We start from the raw sequence: 20,750 nt of genomic DNA on the forward strand, positions 1-20,750 counted from the left end.
TCAGTCCCAACTAAAAAGGTTAGCACAGAAGCTACAGCAAATTTTTTTTTCAAGAGTTGATAGTCTACAGGAAACTTACCTTATTACAGAAGAGGAGGCTGACTTGTCTTCAAATTCTCAGCAATTCTTCACATTGCCATACTAAAGAGTTTTTGTGTCAGAGAAGTGTGGCTCTCTTATCACTGCTTATAGAAAGTAAATAGTCCTCCTGAAAGGTCATAGAACATTACAGCACAGAGACAGGCCTTTTGGCCCTTCTTGGCTGTGCTGACCCATTTTTCTGCCTAGTCCCATCTGACCTGCACCTGGACCATATCCCTCCACACCCCTCTCATCCATGTACCTGTCCAAGCTTTTCTTAAAATATTAAAAGTGACCCTGCATTTACCACTTCATCTGGCAGCTCATTCCACACTCCCACCCGTGTGAAGAAGCCCTCCCCCCATATTCCCTTTAAACTTTTCCCCCTTCACCCTTAACCCATGTCCTCTACTATTTTTCTCCCCTAGCCTCAGTGGAAAAAGTTTCTTGCATTCATTCTATCTATACCCATCACAATTTTATACACCTCTATCAAATCTCCCCTCATTCTTCTACACTCCAGGGAATAAAGTCCTAATCTATTCAACTTTTCTCTGTAGCTCATTGTCAGGATAAAAGAAGAGCTAATTTTCCCAATCTTGCAGGAATCTGGTCATTTTTCCCTTTGTCATCCAGTCTCAAAATCTCAGATCTTCAATGTCTTTTCAGTCCTCAATACAGCAGGGGATGATAAAGTTGTGATAGTCTTCCTTGGCGTCGAAGATCATTCCTCTTCTGAAGCTCTGTGCTTTGAGGGAACAACAAATTCCTCAGTGAGCATAGTTCTTCTCTTGTCCCAGAGGGTCCAAAGGTTGATTCTCTTCAGACTCTTCATTTGGTGAAAAGTCTTTGTCCTTGCAGCTCAAGTCGTCCTGTAATATACTCTGCTTCCAGCAATGCTGTTAAATTTTTCTATTCTGCAGATAATGTCTCTCCCAGATGCAGGTAAAGCCATCATGTGTCCTTGGCATCTTCCCTAATGGGTGATATTACCTTGGGAGATGGAAACAGGAGTTGGGTACAATCTGTACGTGTAAAAAGGGAGTTACAGAAATGAAATATAAACAGTGTTACAGATATGGAGGGAGGCAAAACTAAACTACTTTTTTTAAAAATATAGGCTATGGCATGTTTTCCTTAATCCTTTGTTTGAGAGGTCAATTTTTTTAAAAAAGTGACTCGCAGCAAATTCTCTTCAGAGTTAAATTGGTAATGTAGGCAAAATTTTCCAGCCTCAGGTAGACATTTCCAGGGTGCCAGGTTGGCACTGGTAAGTGGTAGTGCCTGAAGGGGGCAGGGTGGGGTTTTTGGTGACCCCATAAGCAGTACCATTCACCTGGGTGTGGAGCCCAATGCCAGAAAAACATGGATGGAGGGGGGATTCAGGTCACCCTCCCGACTCTGGTGTGTGTGAAGTGGGGTGTTGGGGTGGCCTTCAACAAACAGTCGGTCTTGTTGACATCTGTTGACACTGCATATTTGAGATCTGGATCATGTTGACCCACCCAATGGAATTCTTGCCACCTTTCCTGCTGGAGATGACCCTTAAATCATTTTTCAGGAAAATTTGGCCCATAGCTTATTCACACATTCAAATCTACATGCCCACACACTCTGACACACATGAATGAAAAAGCACCACAGATATGGTTACCAGTTCTCGTGATTGATTGTTTTTTTAAACAAAAGGTCAGGGTGCAGTGAAGGGCACTTCAGAGATTCAACACTCCAGCTGGCTGAAACAGGACTTTGCAGAATTCCTTTAACGTTTATGATGAAGCAGCAAGATGATGCACCTCTACAGGGGCTTGATCTATTCAGCAAACAATGACAGGAACCTTTCACTAACAAGCAATTTCTCTGCCTCTGGACAACATCCATTGCCAATGTGTATGCACACACACACACACACAAATTGGGGTAATCAGTAGGTCAACTGGACTGTTCCTTCCGAGGTGGGAGGCGGGAGGCGGAAGGGGGGTGGGGGGGTGGTGGGGAGGAGGGAGGTTGCCTGACTGATGATTGATCCATCTTTCCAGAGCAAGGCTTCCATAGTAAGAGAAGGCACATACAGTGAGTTGGTCTGGAGGCATGACTTCCAAGGTTCCTGCAGTTTGCAGGCTTAAATGAGGACCAGAGTTCTTTCTGCTGCCACCAACTTGATGGTAAACTGCATAGGCTATTACCTGGAATTCTGTTCACATTGAAGGTCAAACAGAAACTGCTCGAGTTCAGTTCCACCAGACAATGTTACAGTGCAGCTTCATGTCATATGACATCTCCTCTGTTGTATAAAAGAAAAGAACAGCCAGAATCTTGTTTCATTGGAGTCAGGATTCCTTTTGTTGTGGGAGACACTGGTTTTGAGTCGACTAAATTAAGGCCTCTTTTCAGGACCATTATTTCATGAAACCCCTCAGGTCTGACAAAGGATCACCCAGACTCAAAACTCCCATTCCCAGTTATAGGGAATGCACAATAAACAGGAATAGAGAGGGGTAGATGAAGTGACAGATCTTGGCGTGCAAGGGTACAGAGTTCTAAAGGTAGAAATACAAGATAAGGTTGTGAGGGCGGCTCTTTCGTTCAGAGGTTTGGAATACAAAAGTAGGTATATAATGATGATGAAACTGTACAAGACGCTGGTGAGGCCACAACTGGAGTATTGTGTTTAACTCTGGTCACCACATTACAGGAAGGACACAATTGCTCTAGAAAGTGTGCAGAGAAGACTTAATGTTGCCAGGGCTACAGAATTGTAACTATGAGGAGAGATTGGGGTTGTTTTCCTTGGAACAGAAAAGGCTGACATGATTGAGGTACACAAAATTGTGAAGGGTAAAGATAGAGTAGACAGGAACCAGTTTTCCTTGTCAAAGATTTCAAAAATGGGGGTGGCAGGGGGGCCTGGGAAGAGAAGCCATACAAATGCAGAGAGAATATGCAAATCCCCAAGGCCAGAATTGAACCTGGGTTCCTGGCATCATGGGGCAGCAATGCTAACTACTGAGAGGAAAAACATTTGACGTAGAGGGTGGTGGGTGTTTGAATTCACTGCCTGAGTTGGTGATGGTGGTGGAGAGACTCTAAACCTATTTAAAACAGCACCTGGATCTGCACCCTAAGTTCTATAAGGCCATATGCAGGCAGATGGAATGGGAGAAAGGACAACTGGGTGTCTTTGGGTCAGCATGGACAAAATGGGCTGAATGGCCCCCTTTTGTACTGTATCACTTGCTCTCCACAGATGCTGCCATACTGGCTGAGATTTTCCTGAATTTTCTGTTAGGTTGGAACAGTTAATGCTTAGGCTATTGGCACCATTACGGGAAATTATGATCTGCAAAGGCTTGTCTTTGTTCAAAGTTGGCTGGAGCAGGCCTATTATCAGCGGGTCCATTATGTTGGCTGCTTGGAATGTTTAATGCTAGGCTCAGAGTGTTACATTCCAGACAAGTGTTAGCCTTTCTTAACTTTGAAACTGCTGGAGGCAGCATGTGGCTACAGACAGAAACATAGAAAAACTACACCACAAACAGGCCCATTGGCCTACAAGTTGCACTGAACATGTCTCTACCTACTAGGCATACCTATAACCCTCCATCTTAATTTCCATGTACTCATCCAAAAGTCTCTGAAAAGATCCTATCGAATCTGCCTCCATCACCACCACCGGCAGCCGATTCCATGCACCCAAACACCCTCGAGTGAAAAAAAAACTTACCCCTGACATCTCCTCTGCACCTACTCCCCAGCACCTTAAACCCGTGTCCTTGTATGGCAACCATTTCAGCCCTGGGAAAAAGCCTCAATCAATACCTCTCATCATCTTATACACCTCTATCAGGTCACCTCTCATCCTTCGTCTCTCTAAGGAGTAAGGCCGAGCTCTCTCAACCTATCCAATCCAGGCAACATCCTTGTAAATCTCCTTTCTATGGCTTCCACGTCCTTTCTGTAATGAGGCAACCAGAACTGAGCACAGTACTCCAAGTGGGGTCTGACCAGGGTCCTATATAGCTGCAGAATTATCTCTTGATTCTTAAACTCAATTCCTTGATTAATGAATGCCAGTACACCATACGTCAGCTGGAGCCATTTGGTCAAATCAGCAATTCTCCATTTTATAAAGTACAAAAAAATTGATTTTGGTCCAGTTGACATATATATTTTCTTTTGCATCTTGTGACACATTACCCTCTTATCTCCTACAACTGAGCCAATGACAGAAACTTATTTAATGACTGGAAGCCAATGTCCAGTGATGTACCACAGGGATCTGTGTTGAATCCCCTTTCATTTGTCATTTATATAAACGACAGATATTTTACGGGGGTAGGATTAGTAAATTCGCAGATGACAAAGATTGGCTGGATGGTTAACAATGAGGCGGAGTGTCTTGGGCTACAAGATGATATGGACGGGATGGTCAAATGGACAGATAAGTGGCAGATGGAATTTAACCCTGAAAAATGTGAGGCCATACACTTGAGGGAGTAATTTGATCAGGAAGTATTCAATGAATGGCAGGATACTATTGGTAGGATGTTCTGTGGAACAAAGGGACCTTGGTGTTTGTCCACAGATCTCTGAAGACAGAAGGACATGTCAGTCAGGTAGAGAAAAAGGCATATGGCACACTTGCCTTTATCAAAGGAGGCATAGATTACAAAAGCAGGGAGTTGTACAGAACTTTGGTGAGACCACAGCTGGAGTACTGTGCGCAGTTTTGGTCACCACATTACAATGGAAGGATCACACTGAAGCAGGCAGAGGAGATTCACCAGAATGCCGGAACATTTAAGTGAGGAGAGGTTGGGGAAGCTTGGGTTGCTTGTGTCGAAACAGAGGAGACTGAAGGGCAGCCTGATTGCAGTGTACAAGATTATGAAGGACATGGGCAGAGTAGATAATGAGCAGCTGTTCCCCTCAGTTGAAGGGTCAGTCACAAGGGGATGTACGTTTAGGGGGATTTCAGGAAAATTTTTTTACCCAGAAAGTGGTGACAGTTGGGAATACATTGTCTGGGAAAGTGGTAGAGGTGGGTTGCCTCACATCCTACCTGGATGAGCACTTGGCATGTCATAACATTCAAAGCTATGATCAAGTGCTGGTAGATTTGGGGGGGGGGGGGGGGGGGGGGCGTGGAATTCAAATGTGTATATGCAGACTCAGTGGACTGAAGGGCCTCTTCTGTGCCGTATGATTCCACTAATAAATAAACTTTAATCAAGTCTCATGTCATGAGTCCATGAGAGAAGGACCAATACAGTGTCCAATAAATGCAGAATTCACCAATTACAAGTAATCTATGAATCACAGAAACAAGCGTCAAGCATTGCAGCTCATTAACCTTTTGTATCATTCACATTGCTGTTATTTTCCATTATTCAACTCGTTCCTTCATCAAGATTGAAAACCTAAGCAGCCAGAGACTTTGAATTTTCAAGATACTCTAATCATCCCAAGATGTACATGAATTCATATTCTTTACTCTACATCTCCTGAGAACCTTTGTTCTTTCACAAGCTGCTCTTTCTCTATTCAGTTTGAGTTGTGCCAATATTTCAAAACACACAAACTTAATCAAGAATTTTAAAACCGGATGTTAGCTTTTAGATCAGAGGTTTAAAAAGGATTGAATTCAGTCAGTAAACAAGTAATCAGATACCTTTGACCCAGAACACAGTGCACTGCTGCTCATATTCTCCTTTTCAGGAATTCCTGGAAAAACACAAACCGTAAATTTTCAGTGTTATCAAAGACTGCTCAACACAGTTACTTGTTACTATTATAAAATACAGCTGTTGTTTTGTGAATTCTATTGTTTAATGCACTCCTAACAGAGTCTGAGAAATTGCCTGTATGCTCAGGAATGGAAAATGGTCAGTGAAGAATGTTACAGGGGGCTTAGCAAGCTGATGTGGATTTCTACAATTGTAAAGCAAAGTGGCCAAAGTTGTGACATTGTGTACATGTAGAGGAGGGAGAGGTGAATCACTGACAGAGCTAAAAGATATAGAGATGGAAAAGTCCTGCATGTAGGAAATGCAAGTGAACAACACAAGGGCCAGAGTAAGCACTGATGAAGGAGCAGCAAGTGGACTTGCAGAAGCAGTTGCCAGGCAAATATTTTTCAGCATTTCCTGCTTTTGAGATTTTCAGCATCCACCATATTTTGCCTTAGCTTGTATGGCAACCTGTAATGGGTGACTATACTCGCAAACAAAGGCAAAAATCTTGTCTGCTGGATGTCTGAAATATTAACAGAAAATGCTTAGCTGGTCCTGCAGCATCTATGGAGAGGGGAAAACATCCTTACATCAGAATGAAGAAAGGCCACAAACAAATAACTTTCTGCAAATAGAGAAGGGAAAAGGTGGGGCAGGAGAGGGTGAAGGGAGGAAATAACAAAAAAAAGACAGTCTGCAATAGGGTGGAGGGAATGATTGATTCAAGTTCAAAAGGAAATGACAGTGCAAAGCAGAAGTGGGTGATAAAAATCAGACAAAATTGTGAAGTGCCCAAAAGATGAGGTGGGGCCCTTCATACTTCTATTTGGCTTCACTGGAACAGTGTAGCAGGGTGAGAACGTGGAGGCCAGTGTGGGAGAGGGATGGCAGATTAAAACTGAATGTGACCGGAGCTCAAGGCCATGCTTGTGAACTGAATGGAGGTGTTTAGCAAAACATTCACCCAACCTGGATTTCCCAACTTCGAGATCACACTGAGAGCAACAAAAACACTAAGTTAATATTGTATAATGAAACAGTATTATGATAGTACAACAATTGTGGTTTCACCTTGAAGGAAAATATGGAACCCTGGGTGGTAGGAAGGGAGAATGTAAAAGCTGCTTTTCCAGGATGGCTCTGGGTAAGGGGAGTGGACCAACAATACCTTTGGAAAACAAAGGAAAGACATGTTTGGTGAAAGCATCATGCTGGAGATGGTGGAAATGAAGTGTGGAAGGTGTGGACAAAGGGATCCCTTTGTCACTCGTGTTGTATCACCACTAATAGCAAGCTTCATATTTTAAAATTATTACATTTTCTATGGGGATATTTTTGTCCATGTTAGCTGTCAGTGTAAATGGCAACGTGGACTCAAAACCTCATGAGTTGGGAAATGAGATTCCCACTGCTGAGATCTCATTTCCCCCTCACTGGATATTCATACTCCCTTATGTGACATCATGTCAGCAAGGTTTACAGCCACTTTAGCAAAACTTAAAGCTGCCGAGGGAAACCTGCCGGGGACAGGGAGGAATGGGGAGGTGTATAGTCCCTGGGAGAGAGAGAGAGACAGACATACCTGGCCAGTTCCTGCTGGCATCCTGCCACTACCCCCTGGCACTCCCACAGCTTCTCTGTGAAACAAGTACCAGAGAATCTGGAGAGATAGCTCAGCTGCACAGCTGGAGAGTTCTTGTATGAAGAACAAATAAATAATCATAACAGTGGCAGTTCATTTTTATTTAGAGAGAGATTAAAAATCAATATTCAGTTCTCTGAAAATTAGTTTTCCATGAGCTAGCATGGTGAGCATAATGGTGTCCAAAGATGTGCAGGTTAGATGGATTGGTCATGGTCAATGTGTGGGGTTACAGGAATAGGGCCAGGGCAAGATACTCAGTCAGGGAGTTGGTGCAGACCTGATGGGCCAAATAGCCTCTTCTGCACTGAGGGGCTTCCATGGTAACATACAACTCAGCCTAAAAGACTGGATTGTTCACCTGTTGTGGGACCTGCCGAAATTCATTCCATTACGAGAGATTGAAGCTAATGAGGGTTAAATTTTCCCCACAACTTCCTCTCTCCTGAATTAAAAGCCATCAATGGCTCCTCGTCTCACCACATCATCTAAAAATAAAGTAAAAAAGAGATAGAAACAGATGCCAGAGTGTGACAGTGAAATCTTGAGAAACAGATCAGGCGGCAATATAGTCTGCAAAAAAATCATGCTTTGCCTGCACTATCACAAACTTCTACTTCCAGTAAAATTCTGATAAAGACAGTAAGGGCCAATTTTACCATTGCGTCCTGCCTGTTTTTGGGTGCAAAAACATGGTAAAGTCGGGTGTGAGGCCATTAACGCGATCTGTGTCTGCATCCATGCTGATTGCCACTTTACCGAAACCTGGAAATAGCGGCGATCTGCTTCGCGTCCAAAACAGGCACAATGGCAATTTAAATGCATTTAAATTGAATTTAATGAACTGCCTGCTCAACTTTATCAGCATTTCCCCTTTTCCCACCACGTTTGCCAATCTGGAACAGCACCGTAATGGACCTTCTAAATAAAAAGTCTGAATCGGGCGCTCCAGCTGCTGAATTGCATGCTCAGAGCTTCCAACAGCTCTGACAGATTTGCGGGGCGGAGGGGGAAGCAGTGGGAGGGAGAAAGAGAGCAGGAGTGAGGCCAGATCATTGTCTGGTTGGGGTTGGGGAGGAGGGGGGCGCAGATGGATCTCTAGTGAGGGTACGGGGGAGTCCACTACCACTGTCAGCTACTGGTAGGGCAGGGGTAGGATGAGGATGAGGATGAGGATGAGGATGAGGATGAGGATGAGGATGAGGATGAGGATGAGGATGAGGATGATGAGGATGTCTGTGGGTAGCAGGGGGATGGATAGGGGGACAGCGGTATGGGTAGTTTGGGGGGGGGGGGGGGTGGGAAATGGATAAGTGGAACAGTGATGTGTGATGTGTGTGGGGGCCATTCCTCCCACTTTTTGCTGGTAGGCCACTTTCTCTGCTTTCTGCAGCCTGATGGCGATCTGACACAGGTGTGCTTTTTCAAATTTTTTTCTAACTGCGCATGCGCAGTTCAGAGCCCCTCCCACAGCACAAATGGCTCTGGCAATTTTTTTTTCAGGCTGAGTGCATATGGGAGCACCTGAAAACAAATTTCTAAGTTGGATCTGCATTATGCCCAGATTCAGCACTTAGAATGAAAATGGTAAAATTGGGCCCCAAGTCCTCATTTCAAATTCAATTTTCCAGAGTTAAACGATTCCAGTCACCATGTAGTTACAGGCTTTTACCACCAAATGGCATATTTTGCTTCACAGATCACAGAAAATCTCTCAAGAAAAATGTCAACTGTCAGTTTTCACTTAGCAACTGTTTGTTTAGATTATTTTGTTATTTTTGTGTATTTTGCCTCAAGGTGAGACTTCAGAACAAAATAATGCAAAGATTCTAAATAGGGAGTATATTTCCTGGAATGGCAACATAATTCAGTGAGAAAACCTCAGTATCATCTGACTTAAAATAGTTTTGATTTAGTTGCCTTTATAATTTGTGCCCAGAGTGCTTTGATTCCAGCGTAGCTTTTTGGCTGTGTCAGAATAGATTGCTCGTGATTGTTAAGAGGAATGTTAATATGCTAACTGACTGAAAAGAGAGAAGATGGGAGAAAGCACATGAATGAAGTATGCTGAAAGCAAAAATAGTTGACTTGGAGGCTGTAATATCAAGATAACAAAGTGAGTTTGAAGAATGTAGGCTTTAAAGGAGGATTATAAAAAATGAATTGAAGGAACCATGCTTTTTATTATGAGCTACATAAAAATCAAAGACGTGGAACTTTTGAGAATGAGAATTGAGAGAAACTGTTCTGCTTAGAACAGAATCTCATACCACAGGAGGGCACTAGAGTCAACCCATCAAAATGTTTGTTCACTAAGAATTAGAGCAAGCATTCATATCCAAAAGGTTCAACTTGTCTAAATCAGTTTCACATCAGGCCTTCTGTTATTCATAGAGTCCAACAGTGCAGAAGGAGGCTATTTGGCTCAGAGTCTGCACTGACTACAATCTCACCCAGGCCCTATCCCCATAACTCAATGCATTTACCCAGCTAGTTCCCCTGATACTAAGGGCAATTTAGTCTGGCCAATCCACCTAACCCGCCCATCTGTGGACTGTGGGAGGAAACTGGAGCACCTGGAGGAAACCCACACAGACACGGAGAACGTGCAAACCCCACACAGTCAGTCATTCAAGCTGGGAATCAAACCAGCACTGAGGCATCAGTGCTAACCACTGTCACCCACAAAAAATTCCACACCTTTTAACATCTGCATCATAATATTTCTCCAGATTGACATGAATTAAGTACACTTGAGTTCAGCAGTCTGCATGTAGCAGGAGCTTCTCATTGGTCACCTACATCCAGGAAATACCATGGGTCTTAGGATGCAAAACACAACCTGTTTACAACCATTACAATTTTATAGTGTGGAATTGGTAAATTTAGACCTCATGAATTTGTTAACATTATTCATTTCTAGACCTATTACAGATGTTGGCACGGTGGTTAGCACTGCTGCCTCACAACGCCAAGGACCTGGGTTCAATTCCAGTCTTGGGTGACTGTGTAGAAGTTGCATATTCTCCATGTTTGTGTGGGTTTCCTCCCACAGTTCAATGATATGTAGGATAAGTGGATTGGCCACGTTAAATTTCCCTTAGTGTCAGGGGTTAGCAGGATTAAAAATAGGGTTATGGTAAATATGACCTGGGTGGAATCGTGTCGGTGCAGGCTCGATGGACCAAATCGCCTCTTTCTGCACTGTAGGGATTCTATGATTCTATGTTTAAATGGAACTTGATCACAATTTGCACGTGAACAGCTTTAGATTTCATAACAATGTTCTCAAGTTATAAGAGACTTTACAAATGGAACACAAGGCCAGCAAAGTCAAATAATAGATATCCTCTTGCAATGGGCTAACTAAACCATTTCCAAACACCATGCCCATGGTGGCACAGTGGTTAGAATGCTGCCTCAGCGCCAGGCATCTGGGTTCAATTCCGGCCTTGGATGGCTGTGCAGTTTGCACATTCTCCATGTGTCTGTGTGGGTTTCCTCCCACAGTCCAAAGTTGTGCAGGTTAGATTGATTGGCCATGCCAAATTGTCCTTTCATGTCAGGGGGATTAGCAGGGGAAATAGATGGGATTACAGGCATAGGGCCTGGGATTGTCAGTTCAGGTTCTATGGGCCAAATGGCTTCCATCTGTGTTGTAGGGATTCTATTGCACTATTGCCCATGACAGTTCCCCTGTTTATCCATCACAGAAAGGAAACAACTAATTAAGGAACGGAAAATCTTTAGGTAGAGGTAATGCAGTAAAACAGCACATCTCATTTCCATTGGGATCCTGAGAAACACTACCAGGAAGACAAGTCCCAGGAACAGGATAAATGTCTAAAAGGCCAGTTTGGATTTCTGAAGAATGCTATTTTATATTAACCTTTTATGTCCTGTTCACCTCTTACTAAATAGCTTCTGTCAGGAACTTATGGACACGATTAGATTGTTAAATAAGTTGAGATGTCACTATGACGACATTTAAAATTTAAATTCTTAATACTCAGAAGTCATTTCTGCTTCAAATGTTTTATGTATTGAAAAAGACCTGTACTCACTGTCATTACTGGATGCAGTTTCCATAACACCATAGGGAGGTACCAAGTGCCCTGCCATATACTGTCGATATTTCTGAAATGAAAAGGCAACATTAGAATACACTTCATGTTTTAACGCTCAAAGACTCCTATTGAAACAAATTTAAACCACTTTGCATAAAAGACATTTTATAAAAATGGATTGAGTTTAAATTAGCTTAAACAGCTTATTTAGAAAAATATAAATAGTTTAAAATAAACAAATCGCAGCTGTGTAAAATAAAAAATGAGAATTGGCCAGTGTAATGGAGTGAATGGAACTCAAAAATTAATGTCTTGCTGGTTTTTGCAATGTTGCTCACATTCCTAAAGTTAAGAATGTCATGGTTGTATAACACATGACTATTTCACTTAATTAATGCTGTTGATCAATAATGTACAGAAGGCAGATTTGGTTTGTGGCCAGGACTTTTTGCATGTGCCATTTTGCTCAAATCTCTTGCTTCAGAATTCTACTTTAAATAATTATGCAGCTGATTCTCCCAGCTGTTCCCGTTTTATCATTGCACCACTAGATAACAGTAATAACTGCATTAGTAAATTGACTTGCATATTTAAAATATTGTATATTTCACATCTGTACTTCTATCAATGTTTCAAGTCTTCTTTACATTCCATCACTTAGATGTTTTCTAATCTATAATAGATTTTTATTGGTTACTATATTTCCAGACGACACGGATCACACTACCTTTTGTAGTCTCCGTTTACAACGGCTAGATTTTATAGGCCCCATGAGTGTACTTGAAGGGCTTCCCACCCACCCTTGAATTGTCTCATATTACTACAGGCAGGCAGTCTATCCACCCATCTTTGGGCTTATTGAACGCCTTAAGTGGCTAATGAATTGTCAGTTAAGGGTCTCACACCACTCCTATCACTATTTTACACATAAGGCAAGGCGGGTAATCAAGGAGCTTTCACTGCACAAGCTGATGTTGGAAAGGAAAGGTATCTGATTTTTTGTTTGGAGTTTGGGGGTGGGGGGGGGGGGGGGTTGGGGTTTGTCTCTTGTGTCCAAAGGCATCCCCCCATCAAGGTCATACCCCCATCACACTAAATGATCCAAATGACTGACCTCTCAAAACTGAGCCTCCCATACACTTCTCCTCCTCCAGATTGAGTGTGCCAGTCAGCCTTGTTCAAAAATCCCTGTCTTCTCATTATGGCCATGCTTCCTGTTGACTGTCTGTATCAGTGGGGACCACTGTTCAATTCTTATGCTGCAGGGAGTATAAAGCTACCAGTCAGATTGACCAGCAGCTCTCTAAGATGAAACTTCCTCCCAGGTGGGTTTGAAGTCCCTTAGAAATAATTATGGTTGTTCCCAGCATGAGAGAACTGCAGGTAGGCAAGTTTTGGGTGGATGGGCTGACAACTGACTTCTTCCAAATCGAGTAGTGATGGGAAGTCTGCAGAACAGCAAACTTTAAAGCCCAGCCCAGAATGTCAAACACTACCAAGGCCATCTTTGATCACTTTCATCAACCAGAACTATCTTCCTGTCTATTCCCACTACACTTGCTTCTGCCTGTGGAAAAATCTCTCCATTCTGTCACCACACACAGTTTCATTCCAAGTAGTCAGCTAGTCCTTTGTTCAGGGCTGTGGATCTGCTGAACTGTTCTTTTACCTCAATCATCCAGCAACTCAATCAGCATCATCCACGATTTAGGCTCTTCTTCTCCCAACTTCTTTCTCCTTCCTCTTCTGATACCCTATGTATAACAAGTTATTTGGCTTCTTGTCTTCCATCCACTCTGGTCCTGATCCTCTGATATCCTGAATTTACCACCCCATTTCCTCCAGTGTCTTGTTTCAGCCATCTGATTCATGAGACCCACCTCTTGTTACTTACCCAAATCCTTTCATACTCAACTCTGTACGACTTTCCTCTGACATCCCAAACCTGCCATCTGCAGCTCCAAATTCCAGCATCATTTTGCTCTAAGGCTTTCGAGATGCTGTGACCTCTTGTTGTCATGTCCATTTTGCTCAAAAATTTGCTGCATTCAGTTGCAGCCTATTCACTGAACTATTCTGAAGATGTTATTCCTCTTGTAATGTTTCAATAAGCTTCCATTCATTTCTTTACCACAAGTTTCTTCAATATAAAAATGTGGTTACCCTATTCTTCCTCGTAGAAGAATATGGATATGGTTTCCTCACACTTTCCTTAAATCAGAATGAGTTATGGCTTCAACACCAAAATCTTCTCAATATCAAAGCTTTACTACTTTCTTTCAAAAAGGTGCAATTAAAAACACTTGAACACAAATAGGAGAAAAAAAATTAAAGAAAAATAAAAACATTTTAAAGAGAAGCTGCAAAGCAATGATAAAAGCAAATTAATTACTGCAGATGCTGGCATCTGAAACCAAAAGAAAATGCTGGAAAATCTCAGCAGGTCTGGCAGCATCTGTAAGGAGAGAAAAGAGCTGACATCAAGTCCAGGTGACCCTTTGTCAAAGCGTTGCCAGGCGTGCTGAGATTTTCCAAGACAATGATAAATACTGGGCAGAGAAATTTCAATGGTCCCTTAATACATTTTCTCCTGATCAGAGGTACACTTGCTGTGGGTGAAATGAAGCTCATCTAAGCTGACAATTTAACTGAATTTAAACACCACTGACCTGAGTAAACATCAATGAGACAGAATTGATGTGAGTGCTTTGGAAATGGACCGTTTTGTAACATTAATGTTCCATTCATCAGGATTTCATTAGTGTCTCTAAATCTACAGTTTCTAAAAACAGCACGAGGCATCGGATTAACTAAGATTACAAATTGTAATCCTGAATCAGACTTTATAATACTGATGAATTTATACTCTTGATGGTAGAGTATTTTATTTTAGCTTAAAATTGTTAAAGATCTAGATTGAACTCCCGAAGTAATTTGACATTTTAAACAGAGGCTCTATTTAGGAAAGGATGAATTGGCATGAATTTTTTATGGAAAGCAAATCAGTTTCCACTGAAAAGTCACAATTATTTAGCACATGAAAAATGGCTTTAGCACTGTGGAATTTTTCCATGCATGCGACTAGCATTTTCATGACATTAATTTGAGACAGTACGTACTCAATGCCTTGGAACATGGCACATCTTCCAGGCAGGCTCTAATTAAGTCTCAAACTTTGGTCACTGCCCTCTAAATTGTACTGTATAAAAAGAAAATAGCCTCAAATCTATCAGATGCCAAATCCTGAAGACCACCACAGCAAAAGAAAAACCCCACACCTACCACATTTTATAGTATATATATGTCCATTACCCCACCATGAATTTATTTTTCCATTTTTGGTCACGTGACTTTCCTCACCAACCACATTATACTGCATCTGTCATGCAGCGCTGCCCACTCATTCAGCCTATCCAAATCATGCTGAAGCATCTCTGCGCCATCCTTACAGTACAGCCTTCCACTCAACTTTGTATCATCTGCAAACTTGGGAGATAATACATTAGCTACCTTACTCAAAATGTTTTTAAAAAGGTCCAAGCTTTTAAATAGGTGAGTGTGCGGGCAGTCTGATGAAAAGTCGGGTCCAGTCAGGAGGGTGTAACAAATGTTCAGTTGCCAAATTGTTAGCCCAGGTTTCACTCCAGAAACGTTAGACAGTTTAAAAGTACACAGCTAAATCTCGTATATCCAACCCAAGACCTAAGCTCTGGGTCAGAAACATTCACAAGTCCAGAGAATTCAGCCCATTTGAAGTTTCAACTTCCTTGGCAATTTCCACATAGATACCTACGCATATAGACTTTTGCAGGGACATATGGGCATTTCTTGACTGGAGAAATGCCCATATGCATTTCACTTTACACTTTTCTTCTCTCTTTTCCATTTAGTATTTCAAATGAAGTGCTTCAACCATCAGAAGCAGCTAGCCCTTCATCAAGGCATCAGACCAAATGATGGTTTGGAAAAGATTATAGGTCGGCATCTATTGAGAGATAGACCAGATCATCATTTTTGTTTCCACTTCAGAGGGTAGAGATGTTCAAATATTTAAATGTAGTGATATTATCTTTCTAAAACAAAAACTTACTATACCCTACTACGTTCAGAAGTAAATATACTGACTAGAGCAATACGAAGCCATACACCAGAAATTCACAGGTTAATCTCTGGTCTGTACCAAGTTAAATGATTCTGGCAGTTTAGTTAGTCTTCTGGCCCCAGGCCAGAAGATGGTCTCAGTTCCCGTTCCTTATCCAGTGACATGACAGAAAAACAAAATCAGGCTCTCCTGGGAATATCTGTCTTTCCTTCCCTCCTCTTCTCCAAAAATCAGATATCCTTATGAAAAATACCCATCCAGAAATAGCAGGGGGAGCTAGCATTGTTCTCCTTAGTGTATAGTAGAGGAGGAGGGGATTCAATTGCTGGGGAGAGGGCAGAAAAATCATGTATTTTTGATAGAGTAAATCAGGATATACTATTTCCAGGATTAGTAACTAGACATTAAAAGGGATAGAGAAAAGCAATAATAAGGATTTTTTGAAATTGTTAGAAGTTGTGGTGATTTGGAATCTTATTACTTGAAAAGGGTAATGTATCTAAGTTTAAATACAATTTTCAAAACAAAGTTGGATAAATACATGGAGCAAAAAGAAAATTACAGGGCTATGCAGATGGAGCCAGGCAGCTGAATAGATTTGGATAGCCTTTTCAAAAGGTGCAGGTGCAATGGGCTGAATGGTCTCTTTTTGTGTCACATAATTCCATGCTTCTAAATACCTCAGAGGGTGCTATTGCCCTTGGATACAGCCCACTATAAATTGTCATTTTTGAGAGAGCAAATATGTCATTACAACTTTTTTAGCAGTCTAGATAATTTCTGGTTTGATACTTTATCCAAGCATTCAATAAGTACTCAGACACAAACTTTCTTCCACACAAAGAACAGCCGGTGAAAGATCAAATTTGTTTTTAAATGCTTAGAGCGTCACAATTTTTTTGGAATGTCTCTTTCCCTGCATCCCATTATCTGCTCAACCATACTAATCTTTCCCTAATTTTGTTCCCACTCTGCATAATAAAGACCACAGGTCATCACATGGAGAATGGCAGGTCAGCAACTCCATAAGCATTACAGCATTAAGACTGCTGTTTTATTTCAAAGCACAGACAGACTTTAACGGAAATTTTTAAAAATAATTTGATCATTTATACGTGATTTTTTTTTCCCATCTCGTATCATTACATTAAGATGCTGGAGGTTGGCAGATTATTTCACTATCACTATGGAAACGCTCTAATCCTGCTTACAAACCACATTATATTCACCATTGATTTGGTCCTTGAAGTATAAACACTCAGTCAAAAACCAATTCTGTGATGATTGGTTGGCAGGTCAGACCAACTCCATGATACATTCCCTCCTCCACAAAATTTTGCAGGAGGTGGGATGCTTTGAGTTTTTTTTTAAAGGGACGGTGACATTAATAATCCCATCAACAATAACTGCTTTGGCTACAGTATCTGCATTTTCCAGGTCAAAAGATTTCTCAACCTGTATAAAAACACAAAAATATCCAAATAGCATATTTGAATTACCTCACATTACTTATTCATATGATCATTTAAAAAAATCCAGAAGTCTGATGTCTAATGCCAGCATCAGACTTGTTAAAGATAAAGTAGCTCCATTCAGTTGTAGAAGCAATTGTACTGTTGACAAGAGCTGTGAAAGGGTTTTGACAAGGACCTGAGCAGTTGTATGTAGCACTTGGAAGCAGGTGATTAGATTATAGTGATGACATATGATTGCATAGTATTGTTGTGTTCCTTTAGGGACTCATCTGTCAAACACTTGTTCTGATGTCTTTCAGGACATGTTACAAGATATTTGAAATTGTTCATTCAAAACTATTTAATCTGACAACATGTGAGCTGAGAGAGCCCATTAGAAAGAGTGGGAATCAATTGAAAATACATGCAAATTACAGATTCCTATTTCCTCAAGAAAGCTGTTAGCATCAGCAAGTGTCAGAAGGGAAGTTTATGATTAGACAGAGTGACACAACCACAAATCCATGAAAAAGGCTAATGGTATGTTGGCTGTTATGCTAAGAGGGTTGAAATACAAAGGAGAGGAAATTATGTCATACAGACTGTTGCTTAGATCCCATCTGGAGAACTGCATTCAGGACAACAAAATCCATACTGGTCTTTCAGGGGGACAACAGATATTCCTTGAAGTGATGACTATTCACTTTTTACCAGAGCCATTGTTACAATCAAAACTATTTGATCCCAAAGACCACCACCAAGCAGGATATCAGGCTTCTGAAGATGCACTTTCCATGCCTGGACCTTCACATGGCTCAGGTTTGCTGTGCAATATGGCCTACTGAGACAATTGGATCTTGAAGATGCTAATGTGCTAGATCACAGCTTAGAAGAACAAGGGTTGGAAGAAGAGGATGCAGATAGAGATGCCGTGGGTTATGAGGAGCAATAAGTTATCAGGATTCCCATTCCTAGATACCAGTCACCAGGAACTCCATCTCACTCAAAGAAAACTGAACAATTTCGAACGAGTTTGTCCTTCAGTTCTGTAGATTTCAGTGCATTTCCATAAATTCCCACTATTCCTTTCATTGTACCTCATCAAATACTAACCTTTATAATCAAAGTAGCTAAACACAGCTTTGAAATTCAAAGCATCACCATATTTTCAAGGCAGACTCTTTTTCACATTAAGTATTTTCCAGCAAAGGTGTCTCTCAACAACTTGGTTTTTGAGGCATGAATAAAATTTAGCAGGTACCCACTGTAACTAGTAATGGCTTTGGCTAAATTAGAGTGTAATACAGTGCACTATCAGGATAACTTTGGTGTAAAATTCCAGATGGGGAACACAGTCAGGTATAATAATTCCTCTGGTTGAGCAGCAAATTGGTACTAAATGTCTGGGCTGGCACATAAATAATACAGTTGTGTAATATACTGTGCAATACTTCCTGGGTATCTGTGCCCATCAAGACAAAAGGAGCACAACCTCAGGTCTCAGAGGTCAAGGATAAACAGAAATCCTCAACAGTCCTGCCAATCAGACTGGGACTAGAGTGTGAAAAATAACAACACAAAAAGAAATGAGTTAAAGTTAATTTGCCATGGAAAACACAGATTTATGAATTGTAAAACTGAATACAAGGCTCCAGGACTATGTCACTATCTAGTCTGCAACTGGTCTTTGAATCGCATCTTGGTACAATAAGGAGATGTGATGGGTTATGCTCAACTTAATCCATGTTTCACCATATGCAAATAGTTAGGTATTGTTAGTCTGTTCAGTCGGCGTTATATCAGGATTCATCTACAATTAGTATTTGCACACATTTACATTGTAATAGCACCACCATCCTAACTTAGGTGGGGGGCAGAGAGAGATGTAGACAGAGTGTTCACAAGATGTTGAGGCTACAAAAAAAAAAGTCACATGATAGGAACATGGGCGTTCTTCCCAGAGTTCAGGCACAGCACAAAAATGGGGTAGCCACTTAGCTAGTGAATAAAGTATTGTTTGTTACAAGTCCTCGTTGTCAGTGTTCAGGAAACCCAACACTTCTACAGATTCAAAATTGGCTAAGTGACAGAATAATATTTGGGCTGGGGAAGGTTTGTAGTGAAGTTCCCCAGGAGTCAGTAATCTATACCTTTGTGTACAGGGCACAATTTCAAAAAATTGCAAGTACGAAAATTTGGAAATGTTGTGAATGGAGAAATATATAGACTCAAGGGCAAACAATTCAGTGGAACGGTCAGATAGGTGGCAGATGGAAGTTTAATAAGGAGGAATGTGAAATGATTCATTTTGGTAGGAAGAATACAGGAACAATATAAAAAAAGTGGTCAGGAACAGAGGAACCTGGAGTGTAGTTGTGCATAATCCAGTAAGGTGGCAGCACAGATTGAGAGAGCAGTTAATAAAATATACAAGAGCAAGGAAGGTATGCTGAATTTGCATAAGACACTGATTTGTCCTTAACTAGTATTGTGTCCAATTCTGGGCACCACACTTTACGAAGGATGTGAAGGTTTTGGAAAGTATGCAGAAAGGATTCATGAGAATAGTTCCAAGGTTGAGGAATTTCAGTGACATGGAGAGAAGTCTGGACTGCCTTTGAAGAAAAGGCTGAGGAGAGATTGGATAGAGATATTCAAAAATCACAAGGTGCTTCGATGGTTACACCTTCTTCTGGGAGAGGAAAACCTGGAGGATCAGCCCAGGATGCATGGAATTGGATTCATCATCAAGAATGAAGTTATCAACTGACTCTTAAGCTCCCTATTGGCATCATTGAAGCCTCATACTCTCCATCCAGAGCTTGCTAAGAACCAGGGGGCAATGAGTGAGTGCCAATGACTAGTCTAAAAGGTGGCTTCTACTCCACCCTGAACACCATACTCTCCAACATTCTTAAATGAAGATCATCCTCCTTGGGACTTCAACACCAGAGTTGGAAAGGATTGCCAATTCTGGAAACGAAGAAGTTGGGAATTGCAACTGAAATGGGATTCTCCTGCCCACCAAATGTGCAGAACACTAGCCTATCATTAACACACTGTTCCACCAAAAAGACGAGTGCAAGACTTCCTACAGACATTGGAATCAAAACACTGGCACATCGACTTTTGTAATCATCCAGCCTGGAGATCAAAAGGACACCCTCATTGCCTAAGTAACGACCAGCGTAGACAACTGCCGGACACACCACTAACTCATTTACTCTTTTATGGCCATCAGTCTCTCCCAGAAACAGCTTCAAGACCAATGCATGCTAGAAAACTTTCAACAATGTCTTCACAAAAATCTCCAATACATTCATTCTAGTGTAGTGGAGAAAAACTGGAAAGAGCTGAAGACACCATTAAGCTGTGAACATGGGGAAGGTGATGGCCTAGTGATATTATCACTAGACTATTATTCTAGAAACTCAGCTAATATTCTGGGGACCCAGATTCAAATGGCAGATGGTGGAATTTGATTTAAAATAGTTGGAACTAAGAATCTACTGATGACCATGAAACCACTGTTGATTGTCAGAAAAACCTATCTGGTTCACTAATGTCCTTTAGGGGAGGAAATCTGCCGTCCTTACTCTGGTATGGCCTACATGCGACTATGGAGCCGCAGCAAAGTGGTTGACTCTCAACTGCTCCCTAAACAAGGGGAAC

General features: G+C 41.4%; 1 protein-coding gene across 2 annotated transcripts in view; it reads right to left on the reverse strand.

Annotated features, from left to right (window-relative positions):
- rapgef4a (Rap guanine nucleotide exchange factor 4a) overlaps positions 1 to 20,750 on the reverse strand; it is a 269,450-nt gene that overhangs the window by 119,443 nt on the left and 129,257 nt on the right. For both annotated transcript variants that reach the window (XM_080198985.1, XM_080198986.1), the window contains 2 exons: positions 11,520 to 11,592; positions 5,753 to 5,805 (listed from right to left, as the gene is read on the reverse strand). In XM_080198985.1, coding sequence (XP_080055111.1) covers positions 5,753 to 5,805; positions 11,520 to 11,592 — 126 coding nt within the window. The remainder of the gene's footprint in view (positions 1 to 5,752; positions 5,806 to 11,519; positions 11,593 to 20,750) is intronic.

This window comes from Carcharhinus amblyrhynchos, chromosome 11, assembly GCF_965287045.1.
Source record: "Carcharhinus amblyrhynchos chromosome 11, sCarAmb.v2.hapA, whole genome shotgun sequence".
NCBI lineage: Eukaryota > Metazoa > Chordata > Chondrichthyes > Carcharhiniformes > Carcharhinidae > Carcharhinus > Carcharhinus amblyrhynchos.